The sequence below is a fragment of the Sceloporus occidentalis genome, unplaced genomic scaffold (genome assembly GCF_023333645.1).
Source record: "Sceloporus occidentalis isolate IW3139 unplaced genomic scaffold, rSceOcc1.0.p SCAF_30, whole genome shotgun sequence".
Taxonomy (NCBI): Eukaryota; Metazoa; Chordata; class Lepidosauria; order Squamata; family Phrynosomatidae; genus Sceloporus; species Sceloporus occidentalis.
Window position 1 is genome coordinate 3647207 of NW_028317010.1, and position 24613 is coordinate 3671819.

At 38.7% G+C, this 24613-nt stretch overlaps 1 protein-coding gene across 2 annotated transcripts; it reads left to right on the plus strand.

Annotated features, from left to right (window-relative positions):
- The first annotated feature begins 444 nt into the window (after positions 1-444).
- LOC149298920 (hexokinase-1) lies at positions 445-24330 on the plus strand. 2 transcript variants are annotated; one of them, XM_089486883.1, is made up of 18 exons: positions 445-507; positions 8267-8429; positions 12854-13002; positions 14943-15062; positions 15708-15803; positions 15919-16018; positions 16124-16307; positions 16953-17108; positions 17236-17469; positions 17844-18148; positions 18661-18809; positions 19157-19276; positions 20841-20936; positions 21281-21380; positions 21789-21972; positions 22427-22582; positions 23288-23521; positions 24186-24330. In XM_089486883.1, exons 1-18 carry the CDS (start codon positions 445-447, stop codon positions 24328-24330), a joined length of 2754 nt encoding a protein of 917 aa, XP_089343009.1. The 2 variants fall into 2 exon arrangements, with proteins under 2 accessions (XP_089343009.1, XP_089343011.1); XM_089486885.1 differs by having other exon boundaries at positions 8276-8429.
- The last annotated feature ends 283 nt before the right edge of the window (positions 24331-24613 follow it).

Sequence of the window (24613 nt, forward strand, 5' to 3'; positions counted from 1 at the left end):
CCTCCCCAGAAGCAGGGTCACGTACAGCCCCTTCCTCCAGTCCTTAAGCTCCCGTCCACCACCCCTTGGCTAGCATCTCGTGTTTCCCGGCATACATCAGCACCTCCCGGCTTCATCAGGAGTATGATATGGAGCGTACCCATTCTCCATGTTAGTACATCGCTATCCCCGGACCCCTCCCCGCTATTACTAAACATTAAGATCTCGCACAGCCCCCTACTGATGAAGAATTCCGCTCGCAGATCTCTCACAGATCAGCCAATCCGCAGCCGAGAAGGGGGCTGGATTTAACCATGTCATCGCCCCATGCAGAAAAAAGCCCTTCTGCATCTTCTCGCTTGTAGGACGTACGGAAGGCACAGCCGTCTGCATTAACGGAGTTCTCTGCTCATAGCCGGGTCATCGTTATCACATCACCGGTATTGGCTGCAGTCAGTCTCCGCAATGATAGCTGCCCAGCTCCTCGCCTACTACTTCACCGAGCTGAAAGATGATCAGATCAAAAAGGTGAGTGCGGAGCCCTGTGAGGGTACGGCAAGCTGCATGCTATATATGTATATATATATATATATATATATGCACTTTTTTATAGTACATATGTATAGTCATTTACGCGAGTGATCGATTCAGATCGGTTATCGCAGAAAATACAGATGTCTGATCACCCTCGTAAGAATAGTAGATGAAGCGAAGCACAGCCGGCAGTGTCCTTGAGAACAGGATGCGGATGACATTCCGCCTGTGAGACTCGGTGCAGGCCTTTAACAATACCTCACGCATCATATAAACAGGCGGTGCAGCGAACACATGTGTCTATACACACATACTGTATATATACCGGTATATAGACATATAGATAGATATAGTTATATGTATAGGCTTTCGATCGCCTTAAACGCTTTGATCTACCGGGCAATGCCTAGCTTGGCACACCCTTCCAGCGCTCAAACGGTTAAACGAGAAGGTTACCTTCTGTGCAAATGGCTCCCCAAACAAATACGTTTCCGATACAGAAGCTCTAAGACGTGGAGTTACCGTAACCCCGGACACTGTGTGAACGAATCGCATCGCCCTTCCAGCTCTGCCTTAAGCATTTGTAGTTGACAGATCCTATATTTCATTTATCGATTTAATCAGATAATGTAGATTGTAATGTAGAAGAACATATATATATATAACTGTGTGAGTACATATACATATCACAGAGAGATAACATTAGCCAATCTGTATCTATCCATACATCCATGTTTAGGGAAGCAGAAAAAATCGTTATATGATAATAAATCGTTCTTCATACAGCGCCATAGGCTAAAGTATCATTATTTTATGTATGTGTACATTCTGCATATGCGGGTCATTTATAATCGTTTACAGTTATTTTGTTGCAAAATAATATTTATATTTGGATGTATTATTAACACTTGTTCTGGGGCATTCTCCATGGCAGATGCTTGTCCTGCTAATCCTTCCTGCATACAGAATACCTGATTGATGTGCAGGGACACACCTTGCTGTGGAGGTCTGTGGGTTTCCCTTGTGTGTTGCTGATGCCAGAGGCCTAGAATAAAATGATGGGAACCCCAGCCTCTCCAGGCCCCTAGGATCTGCCCCCCCCCCCGCATCTCAGTGGCTGTAGGGGTCCTTGCTCATTCAGCATCACACCTGCTCCTCAGCATCACACCTGCCCATTCAGAATCACTCAGCATTATTAAACCGTTCCTAACTCATTCTCCGTTTAGTGAGTTAACAGCATCTAGAATGCGAAGACCTTGAACCATTTGACCTCTAAGCTAATGTTCTGGTTATTACATGGGGGGGGGGTCAGACCTCTTGAATAAATAGAGATATATCCTCTGTGTCTTCAATACAGATGGAGGTGGAATATGTAACTGCGCCCAATTAAAATTTGACACAAAAATATTGCTAATATTGAAATAATATTGAAAAAAATAATAATGTATTAGATATCAGACTGGCACAGTATTTTATTGATATCATGACATTTCAAGTATATCACTATTTGACCAAGAAGCTGGATACTAATAATAAGTATTTATTATTAAAATAAAGCATGGTTATCAAGCAGTAGAGAGCATCACCAATTATTAAGAGGGCGAGCTAAACTAGCATATCACATATGCTTTCTCATCCTGACCATTTCACCGAGTGTCCTTTTATTCCTTTAGCCAGTTTGTAAGGTTTTCCAGAACCCAATTCATAAACCTTTACTTAGTAATGTTTTCTTTACGTCTAGAATAGAAACATTTAATATTAGTGAATTCCTTCATTATTCAGTTTTTATGCATCGGGTGAAAAGACGAGATATTTTTTAGTACATATCAGTCAGATAGACTTACTTTTTTACATAAAGGTGTTTAACTCAGCGTGATGTTATAATTGACCTTTACCGTGTCAATGACATCCACAGAGAATGTGTAGCCCTGGTGGCTGTAACAGCCTGAAACCAGGAGGACATTATCCAGGAGGACAGCAGGGGAAAAGGAAAAATTCAAATAAATTATATTCTATCGTGCTGAACGTCTTTTTATTTTATTTGTCGTTAAGACAAGGCCAAAACCACCAAAAATGATGTATCTTCTTATTGCGTTTATTTATTATTATTATTTAAGTTTACTATTTATGAAGAAATCTTTTGAGCTCGAGTACAGTGGCATGCCAGTTCAACGGCTTCAGGCACACAGGCGTATCTTGGCTGGATGCGATACCTGGGCCAGACCCAGGACAGGACCCCGGTCATCCTCTACCACTTACTCCTGCAGACACAGTCCACCATGCTCAGCGCCAGGATATGACATCATATGTTGGCTCGGTGTATGTGTGTTGCAGAATACGTTTACTATGGGGCCTGTGCGTTATCTACAACTGGCCCCTATACACCATGGAGGCTGTGCTGGTCAGGCATGTTCGGCTGTAGAACACCGCGGTACACTCATACCCAACAAACATTCTATGCTCCGAGAAAAGAGAGATATCAAGGGAAGAAATAGAGAATGACAGGTTATTGCTCTAATGAGGGACTGCCCTTCGGAAAGTATGACATTAGGGAGGTATGTGAATAGAAATACACAACAATTTCCACAGGTTTAGAGGCATAGTTCCATCGTGTTACTGACATATAATATTTTAAAATTAGCATAATGTACTTTTTTGGGGTTTAGCACTGTTTTTGATTATTCTGTAATGTTTACCATATAACGTATATATATTCCACTACAGATGTAAATGACTTTTTGTTAAGTAAGACACTATTTTTTTATCTTGATAGTGTTGTAAATAATTGATGTTTTAAACGCAGGGGAGTTCAGTTTAACTCGGCAGAAAATTGTGACTTTCGTGTTCTGAGCTGTTCATGCAGCCCTGGACAAGTATAACTTAGAATCGGGGAGGGTCCGTGCGGCTTGTATCGTAAAAGTTCTTATCTCACATTCCCATTCTGGTTATTTACACACATGTACATGTTAAGAACAGTTGGTGTATGTCATATGGAATAGAAATTGCAGTTATGTATAAAAAAAGTGATTGTGCTGCCAAGTATAGAAAGTTGCCTTATCCCCATAGCAACCAATGGAATGTTGAACGGATTAGCTTCTGTGTCTCACCACCTACAAAATGGATGACTGTTCATGATTTTATAAGGTTTTTTGGGTTTTAACAACCCACTAAATAAAAAAATATAATTTTGCACAGATTGTCATATTTTGGGTCCCTCTGCTCAAACAGAAGATCAAGCTTTTTACAGTAATGAAGTCCTATTTATCTAATGAAGTCCTTTTCTCCATTGAATTTCATGATTCACAAGGTCCCTCTGGGACACTGGAGAATGTATATTGCGCATGCGTTGACACTCTACCGCCCGCTTCCGTTGGGAGGTATGGAGACGTTATGTTGTTTACCACATGGCAGGAACAAAATGGGCAGACTTGATGAGCTGGAAGAAAACCCCAAAAAGCAGAAATGAGTGCAGGGGTTACATTACAGGGAGGGGGAGGAAATGAAGCCGAGGAGTATGGGGTCAAAAGTGACAGCGGTAAAGTTAGGAAGGTTATAAATTAGAAATTCCTAGAATATTAAAATATATTGGGGTGAAAAAGTGAGGAGATTGAGGCTGGAAGGGTGAGAGGTTAAAAGTTCACCAGGGAGCAATAGTGATAAGGGAGTGACATAGCTAGGGTTAAATAGAACGGAAAAAAACAAAGTTCTACCCCATTTTAGAAGCATGTTTCTGCCCTCCTTAAGTTTTGGTAGGTAAAACATGTTGCGGATGTTGATGGAGTTGTACAGGGAGCCCAGCTGCAACCTTAATTAATGGATTAAGTATTGGTAATTGAGGTTAATAGTAAATGTGTTATGGTTATAACTGGTTGGTCTGATGCTTAAAGGGAGCAGCCATTTGGTCATAATGGAGGGCAACGTTGCATGGTCAGCAGTCTCGCAACGCGGGATCGAACGGGTTAATTCATTAATGTTTCATGTACTTTAAACCGTTCTGAATAAAACTGTGGCCATTCTATTAAAAAGAAGATTGTGTGGTTTTTGGGGAAAAGCTAGGGGGATGGAAAGGGTAGGATATAGGGAGGTGGACTGAGATGGGGTCCTACATGGTCTACGGTCAGAAGGAGCCTTGCCCATAATCCGCTAGATTGCCTCCGGTGAGAGACCCTTGTTTCACTCCATAGCAAGAGTTATTATGTTGCTATTAATTAACGCACAGTTCTTTCCTTCTCCCATCTCACAAATGATCATGGTTGCCACAGAGATCAAATACACAAGAGGAGCAGACCTCCTGTTAGAAACTCTTGCGTATACCCCTAATCAATATAGGTTTTTCTCTGTATATTCATTGTTAAGAGCATATGTTAATTATTATGTACATACTTTTAGTTTTTATTTTTTGGATAATGTATCGCTGGAAATCTTGATGACCATGGTAGGTGGACCAAATTCCATAAAGAAAACACAATGGAGAGTTCCACAATGGAACAACGGATAAACAGTAGAATATCTCAGTCTTAATCACCCATGGAATTCCATGGAACGGGTGGCATGGGACTTTATTACCATTGCCATAAAGAGTTTGTTGTGTGGTGTTTGAAAAGAAGACCTCAACCACAATATCTTGACTGCCTACAGTAGCCAGTAGTTTTGCAGTTTAAGGAACTTATTGGAACATGAAATACAATTCATTTTTTTAAATGAGAAAAAGCATTGCTGCATACAATAATATATTTAATGCCCAAAAGATTCCCTGGGCTCTTCCCTTTACGTGCCATTACTTTGTAATTTTTGATGAAGCATTGGGTTGCACAGTGGGGTTATGGAAGGGAAACGTGTTCTATGGTTATTTGGTTTATCATTTTGCTCTTCGTAATGCATCTCCATTTAGTACTTAGTGGCTGGATACAGATAAAATGAAGGAGGCTTAATTAATTATTACTATTAAAGAGAACTGACATATCTGGCAAATATTTATGATGCAATAATCATGTAAAATCAAAATAGTGACTGGTATACTTCTATTGCATAGTTTCTGGGCTTAAATATATTAATATGCTTTGTCAGGAGCCAAGGGTTATTGGGCATAAACCTTAGGTTTATTTTATAACATGGGTAACGTGAATAAAAGATGGATTTACCAAACAGGGAGTTTGCGAGTGAGTTGAGTATTTAACTGACTTCGATATGCATTATGAAGAGCCAACCTGCCAACGTAAAGTTACCGTATGGGTATTTCTCAAAAGCCGTGTCTCTAGTAAATCTATGCGTTATTTGGAAGCAGCTCGGTTCTTTTTTTTGTGCTGGAGAAGCCTACTGGTCCTTTTTAATTAGTGAAGTTAATGATTCCAGTATAGATTATTCTGCGGGTTATGGACAGATCCAGTGCAGGTTCCATAATGTAAATTATGAATTTGCAGAGAATCAAGACAGATGACCACAAGCCTGGTATAAGGAAATTAAATGTATAATAGAGATTAGTGATCTTGTGTGTTATAGATGATTCCATTGGCTGCTTTAGCATTTACTATCGTTTATTGTGTACGTTACGGAGTACGCTCAGGCCTTTTTTAGTACAGTTCCCTTTCCTACATGCAGTAACTTTGTTGCTACCAGCAAGATTCTGTTTCCAGTTTTTCCACATTCCTGCCTTTACTCTAATGATTGTTTTGCGCTTGATGCAACAGAGCCCGTATCATATTACCTAATAATTGGCAGCCAGACATGGATCTGGTGTTCAAAATGGTGGCAATCTAGATACACGTAACCTATTGAACTATTAGTATACAAAAACCTAATGTTTATTTATTATTTGAATTGACAGTGACAAGATAGCTAATATTCCTAGAGAAGTTGGATATTTCCCCAAACTCAGGCTTGCTCCAAAATCCCTTTCAAATTGCTTTAAAAAGGTTTAGGACTTTTTAAATGAATTAACATAGTAGTGGCACTCGAATTAATGCGCCAGTTGCTGTAAAATGTATTGCAAAATGTTTCGAAATTACTATTTGATACCAACAGTAAAATTAAATGAGGTAAAGGTTTAAAGTGTCGTGTGCAGGACATGGATAAACAGAATACACGATGGAATTGGTAATGGGTGTTCCTTTGTGTATTTAGCACTTTCTAAAATATCTCTGATATTAGTGGAAATGGATATTAAGGCCTAGAACTAGGCCTAGATCAGCGTAGTTGAATTGTTTTTTAGTTTAGATCTTTTTAAGTAAGTGTGTGTAAAAGCACATGGAAGGCAGTGCTCGTCAAACCTACATTAACCGTAATAAGATATAAGGAGTAGACAAGGATTTCACAACCACCTCTCTGCCGGACACTTAAGTATCTAAAGTTCACCATCCGGACCCAACTTCTCACATGTCATCATCATCCTCAGGCTGATCACTATAGTTTGGGATCACTCAGTGGAGTTCTTACAGTGGTTCCGTAACAATTTTTGAAGCATGTATCTACAATTTATTGGGCAATTAGGATATTTAGGACCTTTCATTCATGCTAGGTCCTGCAGGGTTTACAACATTCCAGATGGAGATACAGACAAGATCCATTCATGAACATAATATCTTCAGTTGGTTAAAGTTTAAATATCCTGATATGTTTATAGAAGCATTCTTTTACCTGCAGACTATCAAATTTGCAGAGAAATCCTCACTTGAATTGGAGTCAAGGATGCACTAGCTGATGGTCTAATAAAGTTCTAGTTCAGCTGTTGTGAGATCTCCTAATGCAAAACAGCTATTAATTTGGGTTGAACAAACCATAGCAGTCACATAGTTCACTATGATCAAAATACCTCTAGACTGTAAGCTCGTTTGAGCAGAGCCCTCCTCACCTGTTGTCTCTGTAAGTCAATTTGTTATGTTACATACTACTTTTTATGTCCTGTCTTCCCATTGTACAGCGCTACGGAATTTGATGGCGCTATATCAAACAATAAATAATAATAAAAAATGGTCTGCTTATCAGACGAACCATGTGTGGGATGTTGATGATACTGGATGATTGAAACACTGCAGAGTATTTGACTGATGAAGTATTAACATCCGTGGGAGATTCGATAGAATTAAATTATTTTTAGCATTTACTATGTTAATATTTGATTGTTCTTTTCAGATCCTCCATGAAATCTAAAATGATCTTAAAGATAATTTGTTGTTAGTAATTTATGTGCATAATGTTTGTGATCCGTTATCCTGTGAAGACCTGTGTTAGACTCTGCGTGGCTTATCACAAGGTTTTCTAGTAACGTCTTCTATTATCTGTCAGCTCTCATCATTCAGATGAATGGCTATAAATGGCAACAGAGTGTCCGGGATTAGAGGAGTCACCTGTTCTGTTGAGTAATACTTGGACGCTTGTTTATCGTGAATCGGGCTTCGTCCCTTAAGAGCTCCTTTAACCTTTAGTGTAGATTCATTAAAGGATTTTGTAAAGATTCATATCAGAACTAAAATGGCCTACTTATGGTAAACAGTAAGTAAAATAACAATGGAAGTTACCTTTCCTTTCTCGAGTTCCTTGACCTCAGAACTCCAGGGTTTACCCCAGAACCACTATGGCCAGAGGTACTTATGAAAAGATTGTCCCATTTGTGTAAATGTTCTGTTTTGGTGTTCTGCCCATAGTAAAGAAATCTATAAGTGTTTTGGTTAATTGTACTTTATTGTCAAATGACTATTATCGGATTTGTAGAACTAAAATATATTAGCTTCACAATTTTAAATATGTTTGCTTCCAGATTGACAAGTACCTGTATGCCATGCGGCTATCAGACGAAACGTTACTGGACATCATGTCCAGATTCAAAAAAGAGATGGAGAATGGACTCTCTAGAGACACAAACCCTACAGCAATTGTCAAGATGCTGCCAACATTTGTAAGATCGATCCCTGATGGAACAGGTTAGTGTACTCTAGAAATAATTTACGAAAATGAAAGGCTTGTTTTATGTTTCTGTCTAACTTTCACTGTAAGTTTTGCCATGGTTACAACATTGGATATAACTGTATTAGCTCAAAAGAAAGTGGGCTCTGTAGTTGAAGTTCAGTTAGTAATGTTGTTGAGAAATCATGGTTAGTTTAATATAAATCTCTACGGCTACCTTCAAAGGTCAAGTTGCAAATGGAGCCCTGAAGGTATAATTCCTCCATAAAAACACAGTAAGAGACCTTCCTCTAATATATAATCCACACATTATTACTGAAGACATATATTAAGCGACCCATACAAAGGGCATGTTATTACTAACGCCTTATGTGCTTAATTATTTGGAGTAATTGTCCTGTTATAGGGAGTGGGACTTGGCCATCTAGGAATATGCCTTCAGAGCTGTGTTTCCTAGCTTTTGGAGGACAACTCTCCTGAGACATTTTTTCTTTTAAACACATAATAATGATGCCTATCTTTTTTAAACCCGTGATCATTTTATTCCAGCCATGATCACTTTTTAATGTAAAGCTAAAATATTTTCAACAAATAAATCTAACTAAACATAAACATCAAGTAGTCAACGAGACATCACATTTGTGGGGGGTTTTCTGGTCATGAGCATTACCAAAACACAGTCCAGAAAAGTCGTCTGAAAGCTATTTCCAGCCAGTGAGATCCCAATATAATCAACAAATGTGTTACTGGTTTGCATTTTTCTGTTCCTGTCGATGGTCAAAGTGATTAAATCTGCAAAGAGCAGCAAACTTCCCCAAAATAGGATCCGAGAACCATGTCTGAAAAGGAAGTACATGGAACTCCTTGTGGAATGTAGCGACCGTAACCTGCCAGATTCCTGCCATTGACCATGTGATTGTAAGCGGAAGTAAAACGTAATGACCTAATTCTTTGTTTGAATGACCCACTTTCCGTGTTCGGACATAAGCAGACTATAGAAAGGTCCTGTGAACCCGTAACTAATCGCGGTAACCACAGTGAGATTTGTTTTATTGGATATTTTCTTCATTGTGCCTTTAGTATCAAACATTTCCTGTGCAATATTTATCCAAATAAATCTGGATTGGCACAATATCAAGTTAAATAACAAAAGTTTATACTATTGTTTTTTATTATATTTAAAAGGAATTCTTAAAAACCTAGAAGTTTGCTCTTGATCCGTTGTGTCTGTGATATATCATGGAATATTGCCTGTGTTTCCTGGGATTTTTTTAAGAATAAACAGATTTAACAAAAAAACAAAAAAAAATAGATGTACGTTTTGCCACATACAAAGTATTACAAAAATACAATACTTTTTCCCTAAAAATAATTTTTTTCTCTAAATTGTGTACATGATTACTGCATGTATTCAAACTTTAGACTGTTACTTATAGTGCTAATAAGAAAGTTCCTTAGAAAAGAGTATATGCAATGTTGGTGAATTTTGACAGCATATGTGCATTATGACATCAATTGAGAACATTTAAATAGTTATAACGGCATTATAACAAAGTGATTATAAATGGTGGTGCAAAAAAAGACATTTAAAAACACTGTAATGTAGATCAATACGACAGAAAGATAAAATTATAACAGATTAACTATTGCATTATAAAAATACAAAGAAATGGGAGGGCGGAGCGCCCGTACGGGCACACACACAATAGATCAGAACAATTACAATATGTAAGCGCTAGGACTTCCCCAAGCTGTCTCAAAACTCCCGGTCCAATACCTCGCCCCAATAAAACCCTCTAATGGGATGTGTACCTCTCAGCACTTGAAGGCAATACTCAGACTCAGGGTCAAACCCAGAATGTTCCCAGGAATAGGAACACTCCCAAATGCTACAGAACAGCACATTACATGTGCCAGTCAGCAAAATATATAGATGTCCTGGGAAAATGGCCGATGTGGCCACCCTAGAAGCATCAGCATTTGTCTTTAGTCTGTAGAGTTGTAAATATTGGGGAATCCCATTGCCGACGTGCATCAACTGTCTGTCAACTTTTCTATGGCTTTTGTTTTGTGTTGCATTATTTGTCTTGTGTCCTGTGTTTCTCGTTATCACTCTATCATCCCCGCCTCTGCCTCTCTTATCATGCGACTGTCTCTAAAAAGGTTTCCACTGGTTTTTTTCTTCATTCCCAGACAGTTTACAGATGTCTGGGTAAACATTGCAAAAATGGCTGCTGTGATATAATGCAGATACTGCCACTGTCCCTTTAACAGACGGATCGAGAAGAAGACATGTTTGGCCCGTCTGTTTAATGTGGGTGTATTGAGGTTAGCCTTTATACTGGAAAAGTCAGGGATTAAGACTGGTGTAAACTTTCACAGAAGGGGAGACGATTTGCCAGCTGGGTTTAACAAATTGCCCCTCTCTGTTCGGAGAGAGTTGGTTGTTGTGTTTTCACATTGCCGATGGGAACACTATGTCTAGAGCCTTTAAATGTTTTAGCGTGAACAGAATCAGACCAAGGGACACAATTTCCCCAGATAGTAAGGTGACGGATCTCTAGGCAGTAACTTTGCATACAAACAAATTGCATTTATTAACCCCTTAAGGACAATGGGCGGTCCCTAAACCCATTGAAAACAATGCATTTTGAGCCCGTACATGTACTGGCTTTGTCATTAAGGAGTTAACGTTGTTCTACACAACACACAAGTAACTGAGGACAAACTGCAGCACAACCCAGGTAGACACTGTTTGTATAAGCAGTTTGTTAGTGTGTTTGCAGCACAATCTCATCAGAGCAGCACAGGTGGATCAGCCAGCGTCTGCCTTGCTGACTGGTGCTGATTAAACACAAAAACATAGAATTTGATAAGAACCATCTAACCGATGAAGTCTGCCCATTTTCCTGCTATAAAATCGAGTCACGGTAATTAAAGAGCTTTATTATGGATCAGAAACACTGCACTACTTGGAGGAACCGAGAAACTCAAGTGTATAAGACCTTATTATAACACGGGCTGCGCAGATACCCTTTTACTGGGTAGGCTCTTTAAAGACAGCATCATTGATGATGGGGGCTTCTGTATTGCAGCCCCACATTTGGAATATTTCCGTAGTCAATATGCTATTGAATATTAATATGTTATATTCAAAATTATATAGTGATATGTCCATATGGTGGGCATATTCCAGCAGTGTTTGTGTATACACATGTTACGCTGGAGCTAAATGAGCCCGGAAAATGGATATTATACCCAGGTCGGCGTGGCATTTAGAGACGAGGTATTTCTACTCTCTGGTTTCTCGTTCTATAATTAGGCAGTCTGCAACGACAGCTGAGACACCGGCTGGTTAAAAATACAACGTGCTAACAAAATGAGGAGGCGCATAAAAACTCCTGGTATAGCGAATACACCCATAAATTAGCTACCAACATCGGAAACATGAAAACATCAACAAAAAAAAATAAACAACACAATGTAGATGTTATGTATAAAGAGAAGCTCTGGTGCCAAGTATCAAGCGGACATATTTGCAGTATCATTCAGTTGGTTGCTATGGCGACTGCAAGACATCTACCAGATCAGGACGGCTTTTAATACATTTCTGAGAAATGTCCCATTTAATCCGCGTTAATGAAAATAGGGTGAAGGTTTTCGTATTACATTCACGTAATGTATCTGGTAAATCCGTGACACAGAAGCGGCATGAAGCGCGTGTCAGATCTCTGCCAGACATTAATAATGAGCCTCTGTTTAATTGCCTGATTGTAGAGTTAAATCACATATATACTTGAAGCCCTGGATTTGTTGCCCTGTAACTCAGTGGAATTAAGTGATGTTTTAATGTTTACTCTTTGGCGTTAGGAGTGCATCTACGGAGGCAATCATGCTTACAGACAGAACATCTGTTCCGGTGTTTGCTTTGTGCATACAGGACATGTCTGCAGTTGACGTTAACAAGCAGGATCCTCCTAAAGCTTCATTATTGAAGAATTCCGATGCCACGTGCCCATCTTCTGGACTTATTTTATTTAAATATGGGCTATATTTATCAAAGCGAAAAATGCAGCATTTCTTTTAATAAGTGCTTAATGCGGAGCAATTAGCAGAAGCCTTATTTGCTTTCTGTTGAGCATTTAGGTTTAGCACTTTGCATCAGAATTGCCTTTATATATCAAGGACAATATGTTAACTTCACAGGTTCTGGATCTCTGTAGATCATCCGTTACGGCTGCCATCTTTGTTATTAGATGCTATGGATTGGCCAGTCACAATCTATGGTATAGACACAATTAATCTATGGATGCTACCTAAGTAATAACACCCGTTTATAACTCACATCCTGCTGTAGAAACCTAACTTGATCACAGTTGGAACCACTTGTCATCCACCAAGTGTTATCATTTTTCTACAACAAATATTTTTTATTTAACAGAAAAGGGAGATTTCATCGCACTGGATCTGGGTGGATCCTATTTTCGCATTCTGCGGGTGAAGGTGTCCCACGAAAAGAAGCAGACGGTTCAGATGGAGAGCGAGATTTACGACACACCCGAGGACATTATCCATGGAAGCGGCACAAGGGTAATTTTACACTTTGTGGAAATATTTTTAACATTTAATTTCACAAACGTGTTAATTGTACTGATTATCATACTTTATATATGTATCTATTTCTTATTTATTGCCAATGGGATTTCAGAACTAATGTACAGTATTTACTATTTAGATGAACACTATGTAATCTCATTACAACAAGGGTGATGCTAACAGTAGAATTATACCATTGTACAGAGCTGCAGAATTAAGGCTTGCCTGCCAGTTGGCAGACCCAAGGGAGGTGGACAGATCAGTTGAATGAGGGCTTGCCCATCAAATAACAGATGTCACAGACCTAGGAGAGGTGGACATATTGGGTGGACGATGGCTTCCTCATCGATTGACAGACCCAAGGGGAGGACACAACTGACCAGCAAACTAAAGATTTTAAGAAAAGGGCAATTGTAACAACACCTGCAACTCGGTATCTTTTAGACTGTAGCTTGTCAAAGGCGACATATGGCCTACAAGAATAGTAAATAGGATGTTCTTGTGGACACTGCTCTGTTTGCTCAAGAAGATAACATTTCCGCCAGCAGAAAGAACAAGTTCTCATTTCCCCATATTTAAAGAAGCTCTCTAATATTCCAAGATTTAACCACACAATAATACGTTTTATTTCACATGACATTTAAAGAGACATTCCAACCATCATACGCACTTTAAATACATATGATAGCTGAAAGGTCCATTTAAAGTTATATGTGGCCACTTTGGCAAATAAATATTGAAATATAAATAATTTATTTATGGGAATGCTATTTCTATTGCCACATTTAGCTCTAAAAGTGTTCATCAGATTGCAAATGTTTAGGCAAGTTTGAAATAATCAAATAAATATTTGGTGGGGCCACCCTTTGCCTTCAACAAGTCAGCAGATTCCAAAATCTTGAGGAACTAGCCTCTGTTGCTTCTCTCTCTTCATGTAGACCTGGGCAGACTCAATCATGTTGAGATCAGGGCTTTGTGGGGGGCAAACCATCACTTCTGGGACTCTTTGTTCTTCTCTACGCTGTAGATAGTTCTTATGAATTTGGCTGTATGTTTGAGGTGGTTTGGGGCCAGTCAGATTCATTCAAAAGCGAATGTACCTAAAGCTCACGCATCCGTAAAACCATGTATGCACAAAGATTATCGTTCTAATGCATATGCAGGTTTTAGTTGTAATAGGAGATTGTAATCTACATTATCACTGTAGATACAAACTAAAGGCTTCTTAGCAATCATCATTACTATCGAAACAAGTGAATTTCAAGTTATATGTTCTGGTCCATCAGAGGAAATCTCCACTGTCATGTTTTATCAGTAGCTAAATTTAGGGATAACTCAAAGGAACTCATCATTAACTTGGAGGAGAGAATGCTTGGTGGATTCACCACGTGTTGAGCATCTACTGCAGCCAGACCATTGTTGCAGGTTCAGTCCCCGTGGATTTGTGACTGAGCTCACAAGCCCAGTTTGCAGGAAACCTGTAGCTATGGAGTTGCCACAAGTTTCGCATATATCAGCGCAACTTTCCGGGGTCAGATTTAGCAAAAGCACCACAGTGAGTTTCTTCTACAATAGTTGGCTTTTCTGAATTTGGGGTTAATTATTTTTGTAAGTTTGGTCACTCGTCCTGTTGTTTTGTGACTTAACCCTTATGTGTGTACAAGTGTAGGGGGCTGCCGCCGTATATCAGTGTTTTAAATGAAGGAACTGTTTAGCCTCTGGGAAGTACGCATTTCCAATTGAGAGCTGCTGGAACTAAAATTTCTATCAACCCAAATATATTAATTTACAGTTGGATGTTAACCTTTGGTCTGTGGTGGCTAGAACAAGAAAATCCCTGTTTTTATCTATGAGACATGTATAAAAGAATTAGTATTTTGTGTCTGCTGAGAGTATCATTTTAACCATTAACATGTTTACTTGCCATTAAACAGCTCTTTGATCATGTTGCTGAATGTCTTGGAGACTTCATGGAAAAGAAACAGATCAAAGATAAAAAGCTACCGGTTGGATTTACCTTTTCCTTCCCTTGTTTACAATCCAAATTAGATGAGGTAAGTTATTAAAAATACCCGTTAACCTGTTCCTGTCTGCCTGTTAAGTTTCCAGTCTAATTCTAATGAATCAAGCCAATGTTTACACAAGGTATATGGGCTGAATTGGAAGAGTTGCTGAGGATGAAATCCTACTGCCTCCTGTGCATTTAATATAACAGTCCTGGTTCTGATTCTTAAATCAGTTTGTGTATTAGAAGTGCATTTTATGTCTTTACCATGGGATCAGCTATCTTAACCTGTTTATTATTTATCCCTTTCTTCCTAATGTATTGCTTCCGTTGAGGTTAAGCAGTTCTTCTGGTTTTAAGGAAGTCAATTGGATCAATTTTTCTTTATTTACGTTAAGTTGATTTAGATTAAATAACTTAGCCTTGAGATATATATATATATATATATATATATATATAATCACACAGGAGTCCATGGAATTATGAGTTATTTTTTAAAATACTGGCTACACGCCATGGCTTCAAAGTTAAAAAAAAATATCGACAGTATCTATATCTATGACACACTATCACTTTGCTTTCCTTCTGGTAATATTTCTTTAAAGAAGAATGTTTTTTGTATAACTGTGTCAAATACTGTGTCCACTTCTTCATATAGTTATATTAATCTGAAGTTTGTATTTGCGTAATTCAGGGTATTTTGTTAACCTGGACCAAACGATTCAAAGCCAGCGGAGTGGAAGGGATGGACGTTGTCAAATTGCTAAACAAGGCCATCAAAAAACGAGGGGTAAGTAATTCTCAGTTTAGGAAATGTTAGTGTTCTCTCGTTTGCTTTTGCCTTACAGATGATCAGAATTTTTTAACCTTTTTATAATGCTATTATCCAACTTTGGTTTGTCTAGGACTATGAGGCAGATATAATGGCTGTTGTGAATGACACTGTTGGGACAATGATGACTTGTGGGTTTGATGACCAGCGCTGCGAAGTTGGCATTATCATAGGTAATGTGAGACGTCAGTCTATCCACTTTTGGTATATATATATATGAATAGTGATATTTTTTAGGTTTTAAATAATATTAAACTTACGGTGACTTTTCTTCTAAGGAACTGGAACAAATGCCTGCTACATGGAAGAATTGAGACACATGGATTTAGTTGAAGGGGATGAGGGGCGTATGTGCATAAACACAGAGTGGGGAGCTTTTGGTGATGATGGCTCCTTGGAGGATATTAGGACAGAGTTTGATAGAGAGATTGACAGAGGTTCACTGAATCCAGGAAAACAGCTGTAAGTATTGTCATTTCTATTGTTGCCTTACACATATGCCATGTATGTGCCGGACATGTAACAACAAAGTGTCTATGCTAAAGACATTCAGTTGCTCAGACCAGAGGCCAACGGTGCACCATCACGCTCCAAACCCATTATAGGGAAGTATTTTCTGCGCCATATCAGATACTCAACATGTGCTACATGACGCAGAAGTATTGAGAGCTTTAGATGGACATTGCCAGGCTTAGTAGACAAGCAAGCTGTGCAACAGACTCTAATTTTACACTTAAACCCATGCACATTTCTCCTTGTGTGGGATGACACGTCATTGTGTGGCCCGCATACACTATTCTGATGTCACTGCTAATTTCAGCCGTTCTAACACAGGCAATTTCTTAGGCTGCCACTTCATTTAAATTGAGGAAGCACTTTTGATGGTACTTGGGTTTTCAGCAGTAGCTGACCCTCCGTCTGCCCATGCCAGATTATCTCTTATCCCATCCTAAACAAGATGTGTCCTAATGAGTAATACTAAGACTAAGTAAAAAAAACCAACAGTGTAACATTTGTCTAGATACTGACTGTTTTGTGCATTTTGTATTCAATTATTTTCATTTTGTTCAAACATTGTGTAACTTGATCAATGTTTTCTCTGGTTAGCTTTGAAAAGATGGTGAGCGGCATGTACATGGGGGAACTTGTCAGACTCATCTTGGTAAAAATGGGCAAAGAGGGACTTCTGTTTGAAGGCAGGATCACCCCAGAACTCCTTACCAGAGGGAAATTTGAGACTAAACATGTATCTGCGATTGAAAAGTAAGTGATTTTTCAACACAAATGACGATTACAGCTGTTAACTTTACGGTATTAGTGAATTATTTCTGGGATGGGTTTGGGCATTCTTTGGTACCAGTAATAATAATGCTAATATGTTTTATTCCAGGAGTAAAGAAGGTCTAAGCAAAGCCAAAGAAATATTGACCAGACTTGGGGTGGAACCGTCCCATGAAGACTGTATAGCGGTGCAACATGTGTGTACAATTGTCTCTTTCCGATCAGCTAATCTGATCGCGGCTACCTTAGGAGGAATTCTGGCTCGTCTACGAGACAATAAAGGGGTCCCCAGGCTGCGTACAACTGTGGGGGTTGATGGATCACTATACAAGATGCACCCACAGTAAGAAATCCTGTCATTGTATAACTCATAATGTCATAGATGACCAAGTTAGGAAGAAATCTGTGGTGGTATAGAACGTTTTAGGAAATTGTCAGAAGACTATAGGAGACTAAAATTGTCGCCATAGTAAAAAACCTGAGATCATTTATGGAAGTATACGATATAGATGTCAGGGATTGGGTATAAATTAACAGAAAAGTAAGGGGTATCTGCAATGCTTCTCTGCCATTGGTAGGTCATAGTTATGCTTTGGACACATTATATACATGAAAGAACTAATGATTTTAAATATACTTGGTTTTGATGCCATGGAGAGTACCACCGATGTTTTTGAATAATTTTTTTACTTTTTTTTTTTTTTTTACTGTTCTCAGGTATGCCAGACGCTTGCATAAGACGGTAAGACGTTTGGTCCCTGATTCGGATGTGAGGTTCCTGTTGTCCGAGAGCGGTAGCGGGAAGGGGGCCGCAATGGTGACGGCTGTGGCGTATAGGCTGGCCGAGCAGCGCAGGCAGATCGATGAGACATTGGAAGAGTTCAGTCTGACCCATGAACAGCTGCTCGAGGTGAAGAGGAGGATGAGAATTGAAATGGAGAGTGGACTTAAGAAAAAGACCCATGAAACTGCAAAAGTTAAAATGTTACCTACGTTTGTTCGGAGCACGCCAGATGGCACAGGTAGATATTATTATTATTATTATTATCGCTGTTATATTACACAATCAAAATGTCTTGGTGAGAATTAATGATAAATCATTTTAAAGATTTAATTTACAGCGTTTAAGCATTTTAATGAATTTGTGATCTGGAATGATGCATGAAAAGCCATCAAAGCTCTTTATAACAGCTTCAAGTTTAATAAGCCTATATATTTCATTATCATATCTCTTATATCTCAGTATTTGTAGAGTAGAGAAGTTATATCTGAATCATTGTCAAATCTAATCAATATGTACATTAAAACATTTGAAAACATATGTAGTATGTAAAAATAAAGTATTCATTCATCAGTAGAACACAAGTAGAATAAAATGGCCTTTAAGTAATAACTTCTACAACAAGTTAAGTTGGGGAAAAAATGGGGACGTGTAATGAATGAGCAGTCAAATCAGTATTAAAAGGTTGTGTGCGTTTATTGCAGTCATGTAAGCAGCATAAAACACTCATCTGTGCTTCATTTATTATTTCAGAAAACGGGGACTTCTTGGCTTTGGACCTGGGAGGAACAAACTTTCGAGTTTTGCTTGTCAAGATTCGAAGCGGTAAAAGAAGGATGGTGGAGATGCATAATAAAATCTATGCCATCCCTGTAGATGTTATGCAGGGGACAGGGGAAGAGGTAATGTATTTATTAATATTTTTATATTACAGCAAGATAAAGTAACATAAAAAATGTCATGTCTGATATAATCATGCATGTTACAATGAGCTTTCTGCTCTCCAAGTAAGAATAGCCAGAGGGTTCTATCCTGAGACAGTTTTGTCCAGTTTTATAACTCTGCGGGATGTTTACTATCGCAGGTGTTATAAAGGCAATGCCTTTAGGGGGTCATTGAGAAGAAAGAGCAGATAAGGTCTGCAACCATCAGGCATGAAAGTAAACAGTTACACAGTCAACTTGTTTAATTTTATGTTCATTTCTATTTTTATACCGTACCTGCATCATTAATGTGTTTGTTTTTTTAGCTTTTCGATCACATTGTTCACTGTATATCTGATTTCCTGGATTATATGGGCATTAAAGGAGCACGGCTTCCCCTGGGATTCACCTTCTCATTCCCCTGCAAGCAGACCAGCCTGGATGCCGTAAGTACCGACATATTCTGCTTAGTGGCGTCTGTAGTTTCTGGAAGGGTTCAGTGTGATGATGCCGTTCGCATAGGAATGGAATCGAATCCGTGGAATAATTGCACTGGATGTACTGAACTGCGAGCTGTCGTTCCAGCAATTAAATAGTTAAGAGGTCTCCTTAAGACACTGTGAAACAAAAAGCTAGTTTGGGTTCACGCAGATTGTCAGCCATTCAAAAGCTCTGTACATCAGTTTTGCATGAATAAAAATGGGTTAGTAAACAATGTAAGACTATGTACAACAGGATACGTTCCATACAATTTTGGTAATAGATTATCTGTTCCATAAAAAGTCCTATTTTTAGTTCTTTATTAATCACAACTGATTGACCTCCTCCTTTGATGAAAGCAGATTGACTCTTGAAGGCCAAGAAGAGTGGGGTGATGAGAAAAGTGGTGAATCCAGGACAAGATACTTTAGATGTTTCCCACATGCACTCTGTTTATGCTATAAGCCGATAACTACTAAAAGAAATACACTATATGGACAAAAGTATTGGGACACCTGATCATTACACCAGCAGGGTGTAATGGCATTGTACTTTCGTGACACTGTGACTTTTATGACATTGTATTCTAAATACATAGACATTAATATGTAGTTACCCCCCCCCCTTGCAGTTATAACACCTTCTACTCTTCTGGGAAGGCTTTCAGCAAGATTTTGGAGAGTTTCTGTGGGAGTTTTTCCACATTCATCCAGTAGAGCATTTGTGAGGTCAGGCACTGGTGTTGGACGAGAAGGCCTGGCTCACAATCTCCGTTCCAGTTCATCCCAAAGGTGTTGGATGGGGTTGTGGTCAGGGCTCTGTGCGGCCGGTCAAGTTCTTCCCCACTAAACTCATCCAACCGTGTCTTTATGGACCTTACATTGTGCACTCCCTTACGAAAAAATTACTGCAGTTTTTCTGAAGTAATACTGCAGTTTTTTGGACATGAAAAAACTGCAATACTGCACTTTTACTGCAGTATTACTGCACATTTACTGCAGTTTTACTGCATTTGTACTTCACTGTACTGCAGTTTTACTGCAGTTATTTTTGTACGGAAGTACAAATGCAATAAAGCTGCAGTACATTGAAGTACAACTGTAGGTTTGCAATATAAAAAAAAAAAAGTGTGGTAAATGTGCAGTAATACTGCAGTACAGTGAAGTACAAATGCAGTAAATGTGCAGTAATAATGCAGTAAAAGTGCAGTATTGCAGTTTTTTCATGTCCAAAAAACTGCAATATTACTTCAGAAAAACTGCAGTAATTTTTCGTAAGGGCTGGGGTACAGTCATGCTGGAATAGAAAGGGTCTTCCCCAAACTGTTCCCACAAAGTTGAAAGCATAGCATTGTCCAAAATGTCTTGATATGTCCTCAATACTTTTGTCCATATATCCCCATGTATCCCTAAAATATCATAGTGATACCTAAAACTAAAATCACTAGCTGCTGGTAGCTAAAAATTGGGGGGAACTTCCCCTATTGTTACCCTTAAATGAGCTCACCCTAAAGTTGCTTTCTGTATGCAGGGTATCCTGCTAACCTGGACCAAAGGCTTCAAGGCTACAGACTGCGAGGGAGAAGATGTGGTAAATCTTCTACGAGAGGGAATTAAAAGGCGAGAGGTAAAACAATATATAATATGTTATTGGTAGTTTTGATGTTATTGTTAATTTCCACTCTCCCCTATTGCAATAGGGCTACAGAACCTGCTAGAACTCTATAGCACAAGTGTAGCTTTTACTAAGATCTTGAATCAGATAGAAACACAAAAGATAAAAACATTTCAGCTCTTAGATCTTGATTTGTGTCGGTGTCGTGTTTTTTTGCCATTAAGGTTTAAAAATTCTGCTGGAAGGCTTTTTATCCATCACCCTTTAATAAAATCAAGTTCACATCTCCTATTTTTCTTTTAAACCTAAAATTTAAATGATCAGAAGTTAATAACATTTAATAATAACTTTTTAAGGAATTTGATCTGGATGTAGTTGCTATAGTGAATGACACTGTCGGAACAATGATGACATGCGCCTATGAAGATCCAAACTGTGAAATTGGCCTTATTGTGGGTAAGTGAACACTTATAATTTCACACTCAACAAGTTACTGCCACGTATTCTGGGTACTAACTGGACAGCTGGAAGAATTTATACATTTATTTACAAAAATAAGTATTTTTTTACTGTTGTATACATTGTACTCAGTTTCATTTCAACACATTTAAGGAATATATCCTTAAATGAGAGCTTTCCTACGACCGGTAAATTGTAGTTTTCTTCGAAAATCCCATCGATCATCTTGAAAACAGTGCACTAATTTATAGCCCTTGAGTTAATGGCAGGAATTACCTCCAACCGAGTCCCATAAATCCTGATGTATTTGGTTTACTTGTACTATGTCTAACAATGCACTCAATGGAACCGCGTGCCATTAAACTGCTTTATTACAGCAGCGGTTAATGTTGTGTTTCCTTGTAGGCACTGGCAGCAACGCGTGCTACATGGAGGAGACCAAGAACATAGAAATGGTGGAAGGAGATCAAGGAAGAATGTGTGTCAATATGGAATGGGGGGCATTTGGTGACAACGGATGTTTGGATGATATTCGCACGGTTTATGACAAGGCTGTTGATGAATTGTCATTAAATTCAGGAAAACAAAGGTATATATACGAAACCAAGAGCACATGTACATTCTTGCCCCTTTTTATGGGACCTCCGATCCGTAATTCCAGGCATCTGGTCAATGTCCCTGCTTAAAATCAAAACATAACATCATCAGCAACATCATAGAAATCATTAATTAATGAATTAATAATTGATTAATTGTAATCATTTATCATCATGCTTTGAACACTCATGTAAAAAGAATTGCTATTGTCTTGCGGTCGAATACCTAATCTATCATTGACTGGTGATTTAATTTAATTGTTCAAAATCGTAGAGCAAAAATGTTACTCCTTCAACAATATTTGATACCATATGCGTGGCCTCTAAAGGTTTTTAAGTCCATTGCTAAAAGCAGGCTGTGTCTTTAACCCATGTCTCATGATTATTAATCCTTAACCCTCAATTTGTATCCCGTTCTCGTCTCATCTATTCCGTCTTTGTCTGCAGATATGAGAAAATGATCAGTGGAATGTATCTGGGTGAAATCGTTCGTAACATTTTAATGGACTTCACAAAACGAGGATTTTTGTTCAGAGGTCAGATTTCAGAGGCATTAAAAACTAGAGGAATCTTTGAGACCAAATTCCTTTCACAAATTGAGAGGTACGTAGTCGTTTGTTTTGGATCTTTTAATGTCATGTTAAATATTATGTTACTGTTGTGGTCCTGGAGTGAGTTACCCGAGCTTTAGATCCACTGAAGGGGTTTTAGCTAGATCTCTTCTCTGGCTTTAAGCCAAGAGTTCCTCATTGCAGGATTAGTAAAAGAAAATATCATGGTCAGCATCCAGTCTCAGCTAATTGGCTGAGATGACCGCCAACAACAATACCCAATTCTCTGTAAATTCAAGCAGGAAATAAGTAATAAGTTCTTTCGGCGATGCAAAAGTTATTTTTTAACATGTAATCGCTCTGTAAAACATTTTTAGTTATAACCATGTATTCATCTAGCCTACCGTATCTACCTACAGGCTTGGTCATTAGAGAAAAAACATTGCAGAATAACACAGATAAGAAATTGTGGGGGGAAAAACCCAGAAAAATCTGATAGCTGTGTGTTGTATTCCAGCTTGTTACTGGATAGATCAAAATATCCCCTCTTATTCAGTCTAAATAAGATACACATCTGGCTTACAGTGGTAATAGCGTATTTTTTTAAATGATGAGTTGTAGCCAACCAAAAGTTCTTGGTAAAATAAATGCAGAGTTTGCTTTACATTAGAAACCTTGAATTAGATTTTATATTTCATAAATTTGACAAGAGTATTGGGACCTTCGGAGTTAACACATGCGATGCTTTGTTTTATAGCGACAGATTAGCTTTGCTTCAAGTAAGGGCAATCCTTCAGCAACTTGGTCTGAACAGCACCTGCGATGACAGTATAATTGTAAAGGAGGTCTGCGGAGTTGTATCAAGGAGGGCAGCTCAGTTGTGTGGTGCAGGAATGGCCGCCGTTGTGGATAAGATACGAGAGAACAGAGGTTTAGATCATTTGGATGTCACAGTTGGAGTAGATGGAACTCTGTACAAATTACATCCACAGTAAGTACCGAATGATTTTCCTTTTCGTAATATATACACTTTAAAAACTTTGGGCTCAGTTCCATGACCCATCCAAAAACTAGACTAGAAGAAAATGGCAGATTGTACAATGAATATTACTTACTGGTAAGCAACTCACCTCCCAGTGCACAAGCCCACGAGACGATCTCTAGCTACTGAGACACATATTAGGGGCCGTATTACTCAATCACAGGCCTGATTTTCTTCAGACATGCTTAAATATTTCTAGACAAACTTTTGTGGTCTGCAAAGTCAGGAAACTGCTTTCTGTTAACAGCCATCTTTCTTTCAGTTCCCATAATGACAAATGCCCCAAAGGCCAGCACCTATCACCCTTCTGTAATGTTATGCGGTGCGTCAGATGTGCAGAATAGTTTTCAAACCATTTATTTGCCTTTCATTTTTACGTAAAGGTGCTGAACCAGCAGAATGTACTTGATCAGGGCTCTACGTTATAATCTGGATTAATTAATTGTGTACTGTTGATGTTCCAATTCTTTATCTTTATTGGCTAACTGGCGTATACAAGCTTTCAGGACTATCTAGGTCTTCTTTAGGCATATTATGCTGAAGAAGTGGCTTAGATAATTCTCTCACGGTACAACTCTATACCAATTCTTTACAAATAACTTCCTTTTCACAGCTTCTCCAGGATCATGCACCAAACCGTTACCGACCTTGCCCCAAAATGCAACGTGTCGTTTCTCCTCTCAGAAGACGGCAGTGGGAAAGGAGCGGCTCTTATCACCGCTGTGGGCTGCAGACTCCGTGATGCTGAACCAAACTAAACCCTGAACATCTTCACTCTTTTATTTTTTTTCCTGCCTTTTTTCAGCACTTTCATTTCAAGCAGTAACGGTAACAAGGCTGATCGCTACTCTGTCCATAGGAAAGCAAACGGGGAAGCTGAACAGACACACGGGAAGTGTCAGCTCCGGTATAATACTGTTACTGGACTGCTGTCCTCACCAATCCCCAGCTAACACAACACCTTCAAAGGTCATCAGTATTTGTTTATAATTTATTCTGTTGTTTTATACCTTATGTATCAGTTTGATCAGAAACACGTAG